The sequence below is a fragment of the Schistocerca americana genome, chromosome 6 (genome assembly GCF_021461395.2).
Source record: "Schistocerca americana isolate TAMUIC-IGC-003095 chromosome 6, iqSchAmer2.1, whole genome shotgun sequence".
NCBI lineage: Eukaryota > Metazoa > Arthropoda > Insecta > Orthoptera > Acrididae > Schistocerca > Schistocerca americana.
The window spans coordinates 540,395,104-540,413,464 of NC_060124.1; the positions used below are offsets into that span (position 1 = coordinate 540,395,104).

General features: G+C 38.4%; 1 protein-coding gene across 1 annotated transcript in view; it reads left to right on the forward strand.

The window, feature by feature from the left end:
* LOC124620279 (serine/threonine-protein phosphatase 6 regulatory ankyrin repeat subunit A) overlaps positions 1–18,361 on the forward strand; it is a 437,897-nt gene that overhangs the window by 355,797 nt on the left and 63,739 nt on the right. Inside the window, exon 19 of the mRNA XM_047146947.1 lies at positions 1,437–1,794. Coding sequence (XP_047002903.1) covers positions 1,437–1,794 — 358 coding nt within the window. The remainder of the gene's footprint in view (positions 1–1,436; positions 1,795–18,361) is intronic.

Below are 18,361 nucleotides of genomic sequence, written 5' to 3' on the forward strand. Positions count from 1 at the left end.
AGCCATGGCTGTTAATTGAATGTAAATACATAGAACTGCAACCAGTCACATTTTTGAATAGTTATTTGTTACTCCATGAACTGGTTTCCAAACTTTTTCAGGTGCAACTTCAGATGGTTTTCCAGAAGTTGCATATCTATTTCTAGCATAATGCTGGGACAAGAAGATGGAACATATTTTAATGTATTGTCATGAGTATTGTCTATCTGACGATATGGATGTAAAATTTTAGTTTTGTACTTACTATGACAGTGTGGGTGGTTTTCTCTCTGTTTGTGTCTATCTGTCTGCTCCCATCTGTCTGGCACAGACAATGAACTGCAGACCAGTGTAGAGAAGTGCCAGAAAGCACAGGTGGCTGCCTTCAGTGGCAAAGGTATTGGAAGTTGGTACAGTGCTATGACAAGTTGGAGCAATTACCCCCACACTGTTGCTTCCATTTGACGACCGATCGGACCTTATGTCAGTACATAATTGTAGCTCTCTTATACCAATAACAATTAAATTTACTTAGTACTTCTGGCAGTAATGCACACATTACTGCACCTCCACCACCACTGCCATGGAATGAGTCACATTTGAGGATCATGCTGTTCAGAATCTCCAGGCACCTCTCTCTTTTATGTAACTGTCTTGAACTGCCTATATATGTTGTCATGCCATGACCGAATAAATAGTTGTTGGTTTCCCATAACTGTGTTTCTTATTTTGTTCAGAGTTAGAACACCTCCCTTAAATTCATAGTCATTACACAGCTTCTGTCTGGAAAGTTCTTAAGGTTGCAGGAAAAATTAGGCAATTTATAGAGTCCTTAAATATCTATGAGTTCTTTCCTGACGAATTCCTCTCAGCTGTAGAAACAGTGCTCAGTTATATGTATCTTCAATCTGACTTTAAAACTTGATAAAATATTTAATCACTTAATTTCTTGGGGTAAACTGTTGTAAATGATTTCTCTGTAATATAATATTCCTTTGTGACAATGTCTAGTCTTAACTTGTTCAGTGTGGACATATCTATTTTCCTGTGTGTTATGCTTGCAGAAGTCTTCCTTTCAGAGTAACAGTAGTTTTGGATATCCTTTGTAATCTATATGTTGATATCAAACAATGGAAAATTCAGGACGGAATAATGACTGTACTATGAAAAGGATAGATTGCTACTCACCTTATAGCAGAGACATCTGTTGCATTTGGGTGTGTGTGTACATGTTGTCCAATTTGGAAGAAAGTCTTTTGGCTGAAAGCTTACTTGTTTCATAATCTTTTTATTGTGCCTATTTGTGACTCAGCACCTCCCCTATTGGGTGAGTAGCAGTATTTTGACATCACTTTTTATGACTCATACATAAAACATTAGTATGTAATACTATACATTTGTTTAAGTTTTTAACAAGTTTATAATTTCATAAATAACATCCAATTTTTGTTTTACAGGTAGCCGTGTTGCTGTTTGGCATCTTTGGAGTGGCAGCACATTTGGCAGGCATGCTGTTTGTTCCGAGAATTTATTGGCCTACTCTCATGTACATCAGAAATCAATTGTTTGCCATGTCTTTTCTTTTGGCATGTGTGCAGATTCTTGACTTTCTGTCCTTTCACCATCTATTTGGACCATGGGCTATCATTATAGGAAATCTTATGAAAGACTTGGCACGCTTCCTTGCTGTGCTTGCCATTTTTGTATTTGGGTTTTCAATGAATATTGTTGCATTGAATCAGCCTTTCAAGAACTATACACCTGAGCAACTACAGAAAAACATCAACCCATTGTCAAAGGAAAACATTACTAAAGGTAAGATTTAATCAGTTGAAATGTTGGTTTTAATCAGTATTTTATGTGTTCTTTGTCAACTTGTTTCAGTAGAAGCCTAAAGAGAATACATGAGAAATACTATGTGGCCAATATGTTTGCGTATGTGAGTGATATGACAGGAAGCAGCTGACACATGACACTTTCTGAGACTATACCAACAAATTAATATTCATAAAAATATAATGGTGTCTCTCAACATATAATTAATTGTGTCTGATGTGCCATTATATATTTGATTCTGAGTGTTTACAAGATAGGTTTATAAAACAGTGTTACCAGACACTACAAGCATTTTCTGCTATGTAATACACAAAAGAGGCTAGCCCACCATACAAACTATTGACTGTTGAAAACAAAAAGTAATAGAAAAGAAACAGCCCATCTGACAGTTGTTTTAATTTCATCTGTTCACCACGTGTATCATTTTAGGCTGTGGTAAGGTCATCATATTCTCACATCTTGTCACAACCTAAACTTATAGGTGGACTATTCCCCCATATATTTTTCTTATCTTTTCTTTGCCCTGTTTCTCTTGTTAATGATGAAGGAATGAAAGTTTTGTTCTCAGAACTTGAGTTTCCATGATGTATTTCATGTGTCATTAATTATATAATGAATTTATATAATGAATTAATGAATTAACTAACTGGATTCTTTTAGTTGTTCATTAAAACCTTTTGTGTTGTCATTTTCCCACGTACTTAATGAGTTTGATATTTCCCATTTTTTCTGTTTCAAACTTGCAAATTCCTGAATGTACTTGCATAACTCTCAGTCAAAGGTTTATGAATTTAACCTTTGTGAAAACATAAACACAGAAATAGGATAGTCATGCTTTTTTTCTCTTTTGTAACAAATATACTTTAAGTGTTTTATTTTGTGGAGAAAATTCCATAGTCACCTCAGTTTACAGTAATAATATATACACACTTCCAAACTAAACTTTAATTTCTTCATTAATATCTACCCTTAGCCAAGTTTTATGTCCTGCATGAAGTTCTTCATTGGTTTGTGAAATAGTCATAAAATGTACTTTTATAATTTATTTCATTCTCTCTCTCTCTCTCATTTCCTCTTCCTCACAGGGGCAAACTTTTTAAAAAATCTGGAACATATTTCTGATGTTTTAATATTCCAGCTTCACAAATTAGTGGGAAATAAATAACATTGATTTAGTTACATATAATCACATTATTAGTCATTGCATAGTAAAAATGCTACTTATTTTGGGTGCTGTTTGAGTGTGGTCCTTGTCATTCATAAATGCTGGAATGTTCTGGTTGGAATACAAAGAAGAGAATGGGAAGATATGATGTAAACACTTAGTGCATAGCTGTGAGGAAGGGCATTGCTTAAAATCTTAGCTACAAATTCCATCATGTAAATGTGCATATCTAGTGAAATTTTCTCTAAATTTATTTTGACGAGCCCTGGGCTGCTTATTATTATATGTTAGAAAATCCATACATCCCCAATTATTGATGCAGATGGCACACATTTCTTTTCCATTCAGAACAAACAGAAGAATAACTTACAACCATGATATGTCATGACACACTCAACAGTACAGTAGTAAATTGTATAGTGGATCTCAATCTGAACTTTATGGGATGGTATACACATTATCATAAGGGAAATTTGGAAATGCTTTTTACCCACGGCTTTTCTTACATACACATATGACATATACTGTGCACATCTCCTACTTTTAGGGTCTCATTTCCTGATCTAAATCCATCAGCATTGTTTGATTTAATTTGACCACATTCCATTACCCAAATTTTACTTTTGTTGATATACATGTTAAAATCTCTTTTGAGGACACTATCAGTTCTGTTCATGTGCTGTTCCAAGTCCTTTGTCATCTCTAGCAGAATTACAGCGTCACTGGTGAACCTCAAATCTTCAATTTCCCATCCTCAACTCTTAATTCCTGTTCGGTATTTCTCCTTTGTTTCCTTTACTGATTGTTCAATATACAGATTAAAAACAACAGGGATAGGCTACAACACACCCTTCTCAACTAATGTTCCCCTTTCACTTCTTTTGGTCCTTTTATTACAACCTGGTTTCTGTACATGTTGTAAACGACCATTCCCTCCCTGCATATTACCCCAGTTACCTTCAAAATTTTAGACAGAACTTTCCACTCAACATTGCCAAAAACTTGTTCTAAATCTACAAATGTTATAAATAGATTAGCTTTTCTTTAACCTACCTTCTCAGATGAGACGTAGAGCCATATTCCAACATTTCTCCAGAACCAAAAGTTCACTTGAGGTTATCTTCTACCAGTTTTTCCATTGTTCTTTAAATGATTCATGGCTTTATTTTACAACCATGACTTATTAAACTGATGGTTATGTAGTATTGACTCCTGTCAGTAATTGCCTTCTTTGGAAATGGAATGATTACAGTCACCTTGAAGTCAGACGGTATTTCACTTGTAACATATAACTCGCAGACCAGATGGAACCATTTTGCCATGGCTGGCTCTCCCAAGCATCTTTGTAATTCTGAGGGAATGTCATCTACCCCAAAGGCCTTATTTCCACTTATGTCTTTCAGTACTCTGTCAGTTTCTTCTCACAGTATCACATCTCCCATCTTGTCTTCATATATTTCCTTTCCTTCTGCTTGTATAATATTATCCTTAAGTTTGTTTGCCTACATATCCTTTATGCCTTTGAGCTTTACCTTCTTTCCATGGTATTGGCTTGCCATCTGTGCTCTTGATGTTCATACATCTGAGTCTCTGTTCTCCAAAGGTGTCTTTAATTTTCCTGTAGATATGATATCTACCTTTCCTCTAGTCCTGTATGTTTCTTCATCCTTGTATTTGTCCAGTCACCATTCCAGCTTATCCATTTTGAATTTTCTGCATTTCATACTTAAGATATCTATATTCCCTTTTGACTGCTTCATTTGCTGCATTTTTGTATATTATCCTTTCGCCAATCATCTTCAATATCTTATGTATACATAAGGATTTTTTTCCAGGCCTTGTCTTTTTGCCTGTTTGATCTTTTGCTGCCTTCATTATTTCACGTCTTAAGGTAACCCATTTGTTTTGTCTTCTGTTCCTTATCCACGTTTCAGCCAGTTGTTGCCTTGCCATCTCTCTGAAACTCTCAGCAACCTCTGAATTCTTCAGCTTTTCCATGTCTCATCCCCTTAATACCCTACCCTTCAGTAATTTCTTCAGTTTTAATCCGCAGTTCATAACCAATACAGAATGGCCAGGGTCCATGTCCCTGTCTGGAAATTACAGTTTAAAATCTGCTTTCAAAATCTTTGTCTTCAATCTGCAGGAACTGGTAGACATTTTATGTAAGTGCCATCTATCTCATGGAAGCCTACATAAAAAATACCAAGAACAATCTTTAAGTGTGGAATCAAGGAAGACACATAACTTCCCTACTTATCTCTCCCATAGGGACTCTGAAGACAAAATTAGATTAATTACAGTGTGCAGGTATTTAAGAAAGCTTTCTTCATACACATCATATGTGCATGGAATGAGAAGAAGTAGTACAAAAGGATATACCCTGTGTCATCCTCTTCACAGTGATTTGCGGAGTATAGTTGTAGATGTAAATATTCAAGTTGGTAATGTTACTGTGGGGGCTGAACTGAAGCTGAACATCAGTAAACAAATTTATTGAAGATTAAATCTGTGCAGCAGTCTGCACATACAGTCACTGACCTGTTATTTCTACTAAATCTTACTACCCTCTGTAACTGGGTGTTGAAGTTAAAAACATCTCCTGTTGGGGACCCATAGACCGTCAAGAGGTGGCACCATTTGTGTTAATGTATTCTACTTTTTCTGTTTGTGGCCACTTCTCCTTTCCTCAAATTACACCTTCAGTAGTGTGATATTGACTTGTATCCATGAAGATGCATCTGTTTAATTCCTGTGACTCCCACATGATCTTGTGTTATGCATAGCACATATGTAGAATATCTCTACATTTATTATTGTCCTATGCTGATATGAGAATTTCAGTTATCTTAAGAAGTTTCGCATGTTTTAGCAAGAGCAGGCATGGCAAACAGCAATTGTGATAAATAAAACAGTGCAGTAGCTGCTGATTTGCACAAGATTTCCTTTCATTACTGATTTCACTCATCAATGCAAGCATCTTCCACAAAAAGCCCTATGCATTTTTTCTCTAGGACTAATAGTTTCCATGTTGCAGGGGATGGAAAAGTCACAGATTATTAAAAATAGTGTTTTAATGGCATAAAACTAATGTGTATTTTTAAATGAAGTAGTTAAAGAATAAATATTAAATATGTGTACCACATCTAAGTGCAGTAGAGGATAAATTGTGTTTTCAGGGTGTAACAGAGTGGAGGCAAATGCAAGGTAGGCAGGTTGCTTGATTGTGACCATGCATTCTGTCATTTGTAGGTCTGCAAACTGAAGAGCAAGCAAGTGAGTCTCCACTCTCTCCACCCCACTATGTCAAAGAAGCAACTTCAGAGTGTTTCACGAATTTATACTGACCTTTCTGCAGTGTGCTTTATGAAGACAAGACTTGTGTTAGTCCCAAATGGATCATTTTTGTAAGATTGTTAGTCCCTAATGGAAGTACATCATTTTTGTAAGATTTCATTAGCAGAATGCTAATGCTTTATGAAGGCAAGACTTGTGTTCGTCCCAAATGGAAGTAAATCATCTTCGTAAGATTTCATTAGCAGAACACAGTAAGATTGTGTGCTGTGTTCTAGTTTTGGACTTGCCGCACGTTATAAGATTAGCCTTTGTTTGCAAAATGATCATTGCATCACTGCAGGAAATAGTGCAAGAGTATATAATATCTTTCATTCTGATGCAATTTCCATCCACACTGCATTAAGATGTGAAATGACTGATCAACCAAAAAATTGTCATGACATCTGGTGATCCATTTCTGATGCCTTTGCTCCAGTTTACTGGTTTTAGTGTGTTTTTCATAATATTTGAAAGAAGTGTGGTTGCAATTATTAGTGCAGTTTACCAGTTACTTTTGAAAATGACAATTCAGTGTGTTGAAACTAGCAATGTAACCTTTTAAAAATTACATTGTTTTAGTGACTGTGGCTTGATGACCATTTGCGGTGTCAAATAAACACTTTCAATTTCATTCAGTCACACACCTTTATGACAGTTACATTGAAATACAAAATTTTTTCACCACTTTTGAATTTTTGAGTTTTGAAATAATCCTTTTTTTTTTCGAACCCTACATGGAGTTGTTGGTTAAAACGGGCCTGAGACTGCAGTTGCGTGTGGGAGTTATGTTTGCATGAGTGTGTGTGCATGAGTGTGTGTGTGTGTGTGTGTGTGTGTGTGTGTGTGTGTGAGAGAGAGAGAGAGAGAGAGAGAGAGAGAGAGAGAGAGAGAGTCTTTATGTTGTGCCTATCTGCAGCTGAGCATCTCAGCTATATTGTGAGTAGCAACTTTCCTTCTCATAATATTGTTAGGGCATATATACATACACAATTACAGATATATGTACAGTTTATGCACAAATAAGGACATATTCGTATAAGATTATTGTATCAGTTAAATTTCTGCACTTTACATATCTGTTTAGTGATAGAAAACTAAAATACTCCAACTTTTTTGAAAAAAATAAAAATTACCAGAATAAAAAAAAAATATACTTCTCCTCCAATTTTAAACACTTTTGGCTCAAACTTTTTTTGTGAATACATTACTTGATAACCAACAACTGTATGTATGGGTTTGAAAAAATAATGGTTTTTTCCAAACTCAGAAATTCAAAAGTGGTGAAAAAATTATTTTTAGCAAATTGGATTTACCCACTGTATTCAGCATGCCAAGATATGTTATGAAACGAATTTTCATCATCCCGCAATTTTTATACAGTTAGGTTGAGATTTCACCGGTCCCTCCTCCCCTTAACAAATTGAAAATACTCCACTATATAAACAAGATCTCAGTGAAGTTATTTTGTCTACTCTCATGCGAAACTGCACAGGTAATGCTAGTGAGGTATAGCCAGTCCTTAAGTTGAAAAGCGAGCAGTATTCTTGGTGGTGGAAGTTCCCTTCCATGTTATAGCTGTCTTATAGGATGATTAAGAATCTGTTTTCCATGTAGAAATGTAAAAGAGTGTGCAGAGATTTGTAGAGTCCATGCATATATGTTTCTTGCATTAGTGTTTTTGGTAACTCATATCTATGTTCTATGTAATGTTACCATATTTTGTGGAAAATAAACACTTCCACACACCTCCGCATGCTGCATTCACTAGTGATTAATAAAGTGAACTGCAGGATGCTTGGTATGTTTTGTGAAATACCATGTTGCTGCTTCTTGTGACACAGTGGTGTAGAGAGAGTGGAGAATGGCCTACTTGCTCTTGAGTTTGCAGACCTATGAAGGAGGGAAGTGCATGACCACAATCTGGTGACCTGCCTTCCTTTACGCATCTACCCTTAAGCCTCCCCCTCCATTCCAACGACCGTCTTATATCCCCAGAACACAATTTATCCCTTAATATGACTCCACTGCACTTAGATGTGGTGTACACATTTAATATTTGCTCATAATCCACTTGATTTAAGATAAACATCAATTTTATACCATTAAAACATTATTCCTAATAATCTTCGAGTTTTCCATCCCCTGCAAAACGTAAACTATTAGTACTAAAGGAAAAATGAACAGTGCCTTTTTTATATAAAATTTAATGCAGTTATATTTTTACTGGGAAATATTTTTTCTAGAAGCCACAGTTTTTGAGTTATTCAAGAAAAACATAAAAGAATTACCTTTAACTGCTTCCCCACCTCTATGCTAACGTCCCATGTCAGGACTTTCAGTATATTATTCACATAACTTCCTCCTACCATTGTACAAAACTTTGTGACTACATGATTTGTTTTACCAGTAACAACAATCAAGTCCAAATCCGAAAGTGAGGCCATGTATGAAGTAAAACACTTAGCACTGGAAGCACATTTATTATAAATAGCAACATACAGCAAAATGGAGCTGAACTTGTGGATGCTGAGCGATGCTACTTATACAAATATTGAATACTGAATTTCAAGAATCTTCCAGAAATGATAAATACTAAATAACAAAAACTTATTGGTGGTCAGGTTGACCCACACCGCACTAGCCAACAATGCTAATCACTACATCACATGTCATTGCTCTCTCTCTCCTGGAGAAACAGTGACGCACTGTTTCAGGAGTTCTCACACCCTGAATCAAGACCTTGTTAACAGCCCTCTGTATGACAGTGATAGTGGATCCTTCCATTCTGGTCATATTGTCACTGTGATGGGCATCAAAGGTAGCTTCATGAGTTTTGATCAGTTCTTCACTTCCATAGAACAAGAAGCCTCAGCATTGATCTGTACCTCAGGACAATAACAGGGCTTCATACAGAAGACATGGACAATGTCTCTGCACTTTTGCCTTCTTGATGAAGAGTCATAATCGTTAACATCTTACATGATGTCTGAAAATGATGAAGGAGAGGTCCAATGTAGCATTTTAGTAACTTTTCCAATAATCTCCCTTTTTGCACATGCTTAAAAGTCTCCCAGGCTGTGCCTTACTTCTGCTACTTAGTGTTAGTTGTTCTGGATTTCCGACCATGGAGCAGAAAGAATGGTGTTAAGCCTTTAGTGTGTTACTTCGCTGTGTTCTATGCAGATGTCAAGATGGGCAGTATTTGTTTGGCATCAACATACATCGAGAGCATATCTGCCAATGTCTTATTGAAGTGTTCTGTGAGGCCACCCATCTGTTAGTGGTAAGCAATTTTTGTCGTGTGGATGATATAGCAACATGAAATTACCTCTGATACTAGTGTTGGGTGAAAAACTTTTCCACAGTCAGAGATTATCACATGGAGAGCTCTGTGCTTCAAAATTATGTCTTCTACATCTACATCTACATCTATATTTATACTCCGCAAGCCACCCAACGGTGTGTGGCAGAGGGCACTTTATGTGCCACTGTCATTACCTCCCTTTCCTGTTCCAGTCGCATATGGTTCGCGGGAAGAACGACTGTCTGAAAGCCTCCGTGCGCGCTCTAATCTCTCTAATTTTATTTTACATTCGTGATCTCCTCGGGAGGTATAAGTAGGGGGAAGCAATATATTCGATACCTCATCCAGAAATGCACCCTCTCGAAACCTGACGAGCAAGCTACACTGCGATGCAGAGCGCCTCTCTTGCAGAGTCTGCCACTTGAATTTATTAAACATCTCCGTAACGCTATCATGGTTACCAAATAACCCTGTGACGAAACGCGCCGCTCTTCTTTGGATCTTCTCTATCTCCTCCGTCAACCCGATCTGGGGGGGGGGGGGGGGGGGTGGTTTGGGGAAGGAGACCAGACATCGAGGTCATCGGTCTCATCGGATTAGGCATGGATGGGGAAGGAAGTCGGCCATGCCCTTTCAAAGGAACCATCCCGGCATTTGCCTGCAGCGATTTAGGGAAATCACGGAAAACCTAAATCAGGATGGAGGGACGCGGGATTGAACCGTCGTCCTCCCGAATGCGAGTCCAGTGTCTAACAACTGCGCCACCTTGCTCGGTCAACCCGATCTGGTACGGATCCCACACTGATGAGTAATACTCAAGTATAGGTCGGACGAGTGATTTGTAAGCCACCTCCTTTGTTGATGGACTACATTTTCTAAGCACTCTCCCAATTAATCTCAACCTGGTACCCGCCTTACCAACAATTACTTTTATATGATCATTCCACTTCAAATCGTTCTGCACGCATACTCCCAGATATTTTACGGAAGTAACTGCTACCAGTGTTTGTTCCGCTATCGTATAATCATACAATAAAGGATCCTTCTTTCCATGTATTCGCAATAAATTACATTTGTCTATGTTAAGGGACAGTTGCCACTCCCTGCACCAAGTGCCTATCTGCTGCAGATCTTCCTGCATTTTGCTGAAATTTTCTAATGCTGCAACTTCCCTGTATACTACAGCATCATCCGCGAAAATCCGCATGGAACTTCCGACACTATCTGCTAGGTCATTTATATATATTGTGAAAAGCAATGGTCCCATAACACTCCCCTGTGGCACGCCAGAGGTTACCTTAACGTCTGTAGACGTCTCTCCATTGATAACAACATGCTGTGTTCTGTTTGCTAAAAACTCTTCAATCCAGCCACACAGCTGGTCTGATATTCCGTAGGCTCTTACTTTGTTTATCAGGCGACAGTGCGGAACTGTATCGAATGCCTTCTGGAAATCAAGAAAAATAGCATCTACCTGGGAGCCTGTATCTAATATTTTCTGGGTCTCATGAACAAATAAAGCGAGTTGGGTCTCACACGATCACTGTTTCCAGAATCCATGTTGATTCCTACATAGTAGATTCTGGGTTTCCAAAAACAACATGATACTCGAGCAAAAAACATGTTCTAAAATTCTACAACAGATCGGCGTCAGAGATATAGGTCTATAGTTTTGTGCATCTGCTCAACAACCCTTCTTGAAGACTGGGACTACCTGTGCTCTTTTCCAATCATTTGGAACCCTCCGTTCCTCTAGAGACTTGCGGTACATGGCTGTTAGAAGGGGGGCAAGTTCTTTCACGTACTCTGTGTAGAATCGAATAGGTATCCCATCAGGTCCAGTGGACTTTCCTCTGTTGAGTAGTTCCAGTTGCTTTTCTATTCCTTGGACACTTATTTCAATGTCAGCCATTTTTTCGTTTGTGCGAGGATTTAGAGAAGGAACTGCAGTGCGGTCTTCCTCTGTGAAACAGCTTTGGAAAAAGGTGTTTAGTATTTCAGCTTTACGCATGTCATCCTCTGTTTCAATGCCATCATCATACCGGAGTGTCTGGATATGCTGTTTCGAGCCACTTACTGATTTAACGTAAGACCAGAACCTCCTAGGATTTTCTGTCAAGTCGGTACATAGAATTTTACTTTCGAATTCACTGAACGCTTCACGCATAGCCCTCCTTACGCTAACTTTGACATCGTTTAGCTTCTGTTTGTCTGAGAGGTTTTGGCTGCGTTTAAACTTGGAGCGAAACTCTCTTTGCTTTCGCAGTAGTTTCCTAACTTCGTTGTTGTACCACGGTGGGTTTTTCCCGTCCCTCACAGTTTTACTCAGCACATACCTGTCTAAAATGCATTTTACGATTGCCTTGAACTTTTTCCATAAACACTCAACATTGTCAGTGACGGAACAGAAATTTTCATTTTGATCTGTTAGGTAGTCTGAAATCTGCCTTCTATTACTCTTGCTAAACAGATAAACCTTCCTTCCTTTTTTTATATTCCTATTAACTTCCATATTCAGGGATGCTGCAACGGCCTTATGATCACTGATTCCCTGTTCTGCACATACAGAGTCGAAAAGTTCAGGTCTGTTTGTTATCAGTAGGTCCAAGATGTTATCTCCACGAGTCGGTTCTCTGTTTAATTGCTCGAGGTAATTTTCGGATAGTGCACTCAGTATAATGTCACTCGATGCTCTGTCCATACCACCCGTCCCAAACATCTGAGTGTCCCAGTCTATATCTGGTAAATTGAAATCTCCACCTAAGACTATAACATGCTGAGAAAATTTGTGTGAAATGTATTCCAAATTTTCTCTCAGTTGTTCTGCCACTAATGCTGCTGAGTCGGGAGGTCAGTAAAAGGAGCCAATTGTTAACCTAGCTCGGTTGTTGAGTGTAACCTCCACCCATAATAATTCACAGGAACTATCCACTTCTACTTCACTACAGGATAAACTACTACTAACAGCGACGAACACTCCAAACCGAGTCATGTCATAACACAATCCAGTGCAGATCCAAAAGCAAGGTCATCACAGAAGTGCAACACTTAGCAGAGAAAGCTTGTTCATTATGAATGCCAACATACAGACAGAACAGAACTGAACTCCTGGACAGAGGGTACTACTGTTACTTAAACATTGCAATGTTTTAATATTCTGAAATATTCAGACATAAGAAATTTTGAGAACCTTCCAGAAATGATAAATACTAAATAACAAATAATTGTTGTTGGACAGGTAAAAGTGGCAACCTCCAGTGCACCAGCCGTTGATGCTAACTGCTACATCACAATTCATTCAGCAGAGCTTGTGGCAGTATTGGAAATTGCATAGATATGACAGACAGTGCACTAGCTGCACTGAATGCTTCTGAAAATAAGTCATGGAAGTAACCACCTAATGTGAATATTCACATGTACACCATGTCCTACATAGTAAGGGGCGATGCATTTATCACGCACAAGTGGCCTTGTGATCATCATGTTCTGTTGAGTGACTCTTGAAGCTCTGGAATTTAGTGTCCAACAAACTGCTTCATTCAAAACTCTCCTATTTCTCCAAGAATGACACAGTCACCAAATCTGTTAGAGGAGCATTCCTAACAATGTCCTTGTCATCCCCATTAGTGTAGTTGAGATTATGATCCAAACTGTTCCCAGTACCCCCTTTACCAGTATCTTTCTCCTAGAGAGCATAAGTAATAGGTGACGTCACTGAGCCCTGCACTCAGCTAAAAAAAAATTATTGCGTACCTGGTATTCGGCATCCAAGGAGCTCTGTACTATAGTAGAGTTGGCAAAAGAAGATCCCTGGCAGCTGTCAGTGCTGTTGCCAGCTTTAAGCTGGGAAGCTCAAACACTTGCAGGAAAAAGCAATAGTAGTTTATAGAGCTGAGATAACACTGAGGTTTTGCCATAGACATGTCAGAAATCTCGTTAGGTGGTTGGTTGAGATGGACATTCGAATCAACTGTACCAAGTCCACTGCAACTGTTAGAGATTTTCTTTTGCCAACTCTGCTTTTGTTCAGACATTCCCTTCATATGACTACTCCTTAGTAAAAGGAGCTTTTTAACCCTATGGCTGCTACTAACTTTAGCTAGCATTCTTTTCTGTATCTTGTCAGAGTGTTCCTGATCACTTTTGTTTGTCTGTTCACTTTCGTCTACAATCTTTTGAGCAGTAAAGTTGTTGGAGACAATTAACTAAAACTAGCAGAGTTGTTGCAACTCCTGAACTTCCCTGATTTGGCAGATTTAACCACAGTCCACTAGTCTGCTGTATTCACAATTATGCTGCTTCTAAATGCACCTCTCAGCTGTTCTAATTCTGCGTGTGCTGTGACCAAATCAGATTTGACTTTCAGTATCAGTTATTCATTCTCCAGAATTATGGAGATGTAACCACAACTACCACAGTGCCACAACCCCATCCAAGCTAGTTGCTTCCTAGCATCCAGCATAGTAAAAGTGTAAGCAGTCTACACACTTTCAACTATTTCTCACTACTCTGTGCCAATTTTGAGACCTACCAACTGTAACAATATTTCTTTTATTGTTGTGTTTGTGATATAAAAATGTTACTGGGTTAATTAAATGAGGGGTTATTAAATATTTTTCTATGAAAGGTGTTTCCTGTATGAGATGTAACTGCTGCTGTAGCAGAGGCTGAGATCAGGTTGAGTTGTGTTTGCTATACTAACATAAAGTGAAAAACTTTTAGTAAAATATAATAATGCAGTTCATTATTTTTATCCTCCAAATTGATGAAAAGCTCATAACTGGTATAAATAAAAAGTGCTGTACAAAATATTGATTGTTGTTTAGACATACAGAGTGAAGAAAAAATGCCACACTTCGAGGTTGGAATGCGATTCCTCATCCTGGCTCAAGACAAAATTTTATTTACAAAAATCAGATTGGGTGTATTTCAAAAACACATGTATGAAAACAAGGAACTGGCAACACTATCACATTTTGCAACACATCGTAATGAACAAAGAGATGTGTATAACCCCACTGTACTAACCACCGTAGCTCACTGAGAAGACTGCAGGGATAACAAAACTGCATCCACCATGGAGCTATAGTTCAAATCCTCATTGGGTTCCTTCATATGTTTTAGATGATCCCTAGTTCTAGTTGTTTACAAGCAGATCAGCATTTTGTCACATGACAGTAGTCTGTTGTGTGAAAGTGGGATCCATTAAATTGTGTGCACAACCATAACTGGTCTTATCAAGTTCATGTAGTGTGGCTTCCTGAAGGAGTATGCAAATGATGACTATGTCAACATGCTTTTGGTACTCAGTTCATCTGATAACCAAGCTGCTGCTACTGCTGCTGCTGCTCCTCTTGTGTATACTGCAGGTAACCCTGAAAGGTGCCATCCTGATAAGAATTTTTCGTCACCTGGAGCAATGCCTTCGAGAAACCAGTACCCTTTGTGTGGGGTCCTCACCCACTCATCTTGTATAGGATAGCTGATGGATGCTGCATTCTTGGAATGCTATACAACAAGCAAATAACATTAGTAGTTTTATTTCATTAAAGCAGATTGGCAATACTTAACGTTGAAATAACAATGGTGTCATAAGTGGTGGGTGATAGCAGAATAAATCAGAGTCCTTTGCTACATACAGTGTTCATGCAAGTTTGTCTCACAGTTTGTGGATCACTAATAACTGCTATAACCAAACAATGGAAAACCCAGGATGGAATGTAACAGTATTAGAGAAGGAAAGTTGCTACTCTCCATATAACGGAGATGCTGAGTCGTGATAGGCACAAAAAAAAGATTCACACAATTATAGTTTTTGGCCATTAAGGCCTTTGTCAGCAATAGACACACAAAAACAACTTGCACACATGTCTGCAGTCTCAGACAACTGAAACCACACTGCCAGTGGGAAAACTGGAACAGAAGAGAGTTGAAGCATTTGAGATGTGGTGCTACAGATGAACATTGAAAATTACATGGATTGATAAGGTAAGGAATGAGGAGGTTCTCCACAGAATTGGAGAGGAAAGTAATATGTGGGACAAGGAGAAGGGACAGGATGATAGGACATTTGTTAAGACATCAGGGAATGACTTCCATGTTACTAGAGGGAGCTGTAGAGGTCAAAAACTGTAGAGGAAGGCAGAGATTGCAATACATCCAGCAAATAATTGAAGATGTAGGTTGCAAGTGCTACTTTGAGATGAAGAGGTTGGGCACAGGAGAGGAATTCTTGGCCACATCAAATGAATCAGAAGACTGGAAAAAAAGGCTTACACAGTGAATTTAGGTATTGTAAGTCACACTATAGAAAAACCATACAGTTTAATTTAATAAATATGCAACAAATTGGAAAGAATATACATGGAATTGGATATAGAATAATAGGAGCAGAAGCAATTATTGCATAAATATTTAACATTTACATTTGATGTAAACTTGTGGCATTACGGTTTTTTTTCTGTAAGATTCAACAACGCGCATCATAGAATCAGTTTAGCATGAGAAATTTGGAAATTGTTCCCTTGAAAACTGTAATGTTTTTAATTGATTTTATGGAAGCAGATAGCTTGTACATTTATATTACATGGAAGTTGTTATATGCCCTTGTGAGTGAAAATTGGAATTAATTTTCAACTTATCCTTATTTAATGCTACGCTCACTTCCTTTTAAATATAGACACAAAGAAGTGTGTTTAGTTGAACAAATAGTTTTTTGAGTGTATTAATCTGGACTGTTTTGTAATTTGTAAAGTGAAAACTGTTTTGAGATTTATTTGACAGTACAGTCAGAATGTGGTCACACATTTAAGTGCAGAGTGAAACTATGAAATGTACTGCTTGATAATTGCTAAGGAACAGAGACACTGTTGGATGGGAATAATCACAGGCAACACGAATCACAGTACATAAATAACAGAATAGAGCAGTATATTTATAATGAAAAATAGTGCAGATTTCATCACATTGAAAAGCAGGATAAACAAACATAATAATGTCTGCGTTTGACAGAGGTCAGGCTCCCAACATAAAGGTCAGTATCAGACTCTCAGTAAGGAATATGTCCTCCTTGGGCACTAATGCACATTTTGCACCTGTTACTCATGCTGGTTACCAAACTGTTGAGGAGTCCTTTGAGGATGTTGTCCTATCGTGTACTCAAGGCAGTTTTTAGTTTTGGCATGGTTTGGGGATTGAGGTGTTCATTGAGAGACAGATCTACCAAGTGCATACTGGGTGTACACTGTAGGGTATAGGTCCAAGCAGTATGCAGGCCATTCTATACACTCATCATCACTTTGCACTGTGACTAACATTTCAGCAGACCAATGTGTCAGGCACTGTCATCCATAAACAGAAAGTTGGATACTAGCACACCCCTAAACAGAAGGGAATGATCCAAAATTATTTCCCTGGAATACTATTCTGCTGTAAAGGTGCATCATGCAGAGATATGCAGTGGTATTCAGCCATTGTGCATAACACCTGCTGACATGGTAATGGTTAGGCCATACCAATGAAGTTCATGAACATTCTGAGGTGTGCAACTGCTCATTTTCTCTCCACACTTACTGGTGGCCAGAATCTCTTGCTACAGTGAAGTGGGATTCATTGGAGAACTCCACTCTGGACAACTGTTGCTGATACTAACCAACATGCTTCCTACACCAACCAACTCTTTCTCAGTGATTGCATGGTTGAAGTGGGACGCATTTAACAGGCTTCTCAAAATACAGACCAACCTGGTAGTGCATACATGGTCTGCCTAGGAGTGAGATTGTGGCTCACTGACATAGCCCATTGTCATTTATAAAAATTCCACTGTTATTTAAACATGAAGTATATGAATAGCTGCAAATGGTCTCCAAGAAGCCAAACAAAACCATTTCCAGTCAATGATTGATTCAGTTTGGCCAGAGGAGCCAGTCCATTCCATGTAAACACAGCGCACACTATTTCAGCACCACCACCAGCTGGCACAGTGCTTTGGTGACAACATGGGTCCCTGGCTTCATGAAGTCTGTGCCACACTCTAACTTTACTATCAGCTCTTACCTTACTATCAGCTCTTACCAACTGAAATCAGGACTTATCTGACCAGGCCATGGTTTTGCAGTCCTCTGCAATCCATGAGAGGTGCTGCTGGCATTGTCGTAATGTTAGCAAAGGCACTCTCTTCGATCTTCTGCTGCCATAGGTTATTAATGCCAAATTTTGCCACACTGTCCTAACAGGTATGTCCCTCACTGATTTCTGCAGTTATTTCACCTTGTTGCTCTCCGTCTTTAAGTGAAGACCATCAGCCACTTCATTGTCCATGGTAAGAGGTAATGTCTTAAAATTTGGTATTCTCAGCACATACTTGACACTGTGTGTCTCAGAATATTCAGTTTCCTAATGATTTCCAAAATGGAATGTCCAGTTACCATACCATTGGAAACCTTTCACAAGGATCAGATGAGTAGAAATGACAGATCTCCCAATGAATTCTTCACAAATAGTCTTGGACAAATATGACTGAGGGCCACTGTGTCTGTGTATTGATCCTGTTGTGATGTGATGATCCATCTATGACCAGTGGCATAGCATTTCCACCTCAGGAGCTTTTTTTAATTTCAAGATGCAACTTTTGCACACACCCATTATGTGGCCACAGTAGTGACACTTAGACCAGCTTCGATCCTTTCAGCTGCTCTTCCACGATTAGAAGCACTCATATGATGTCTTGGAGATATGTTGCC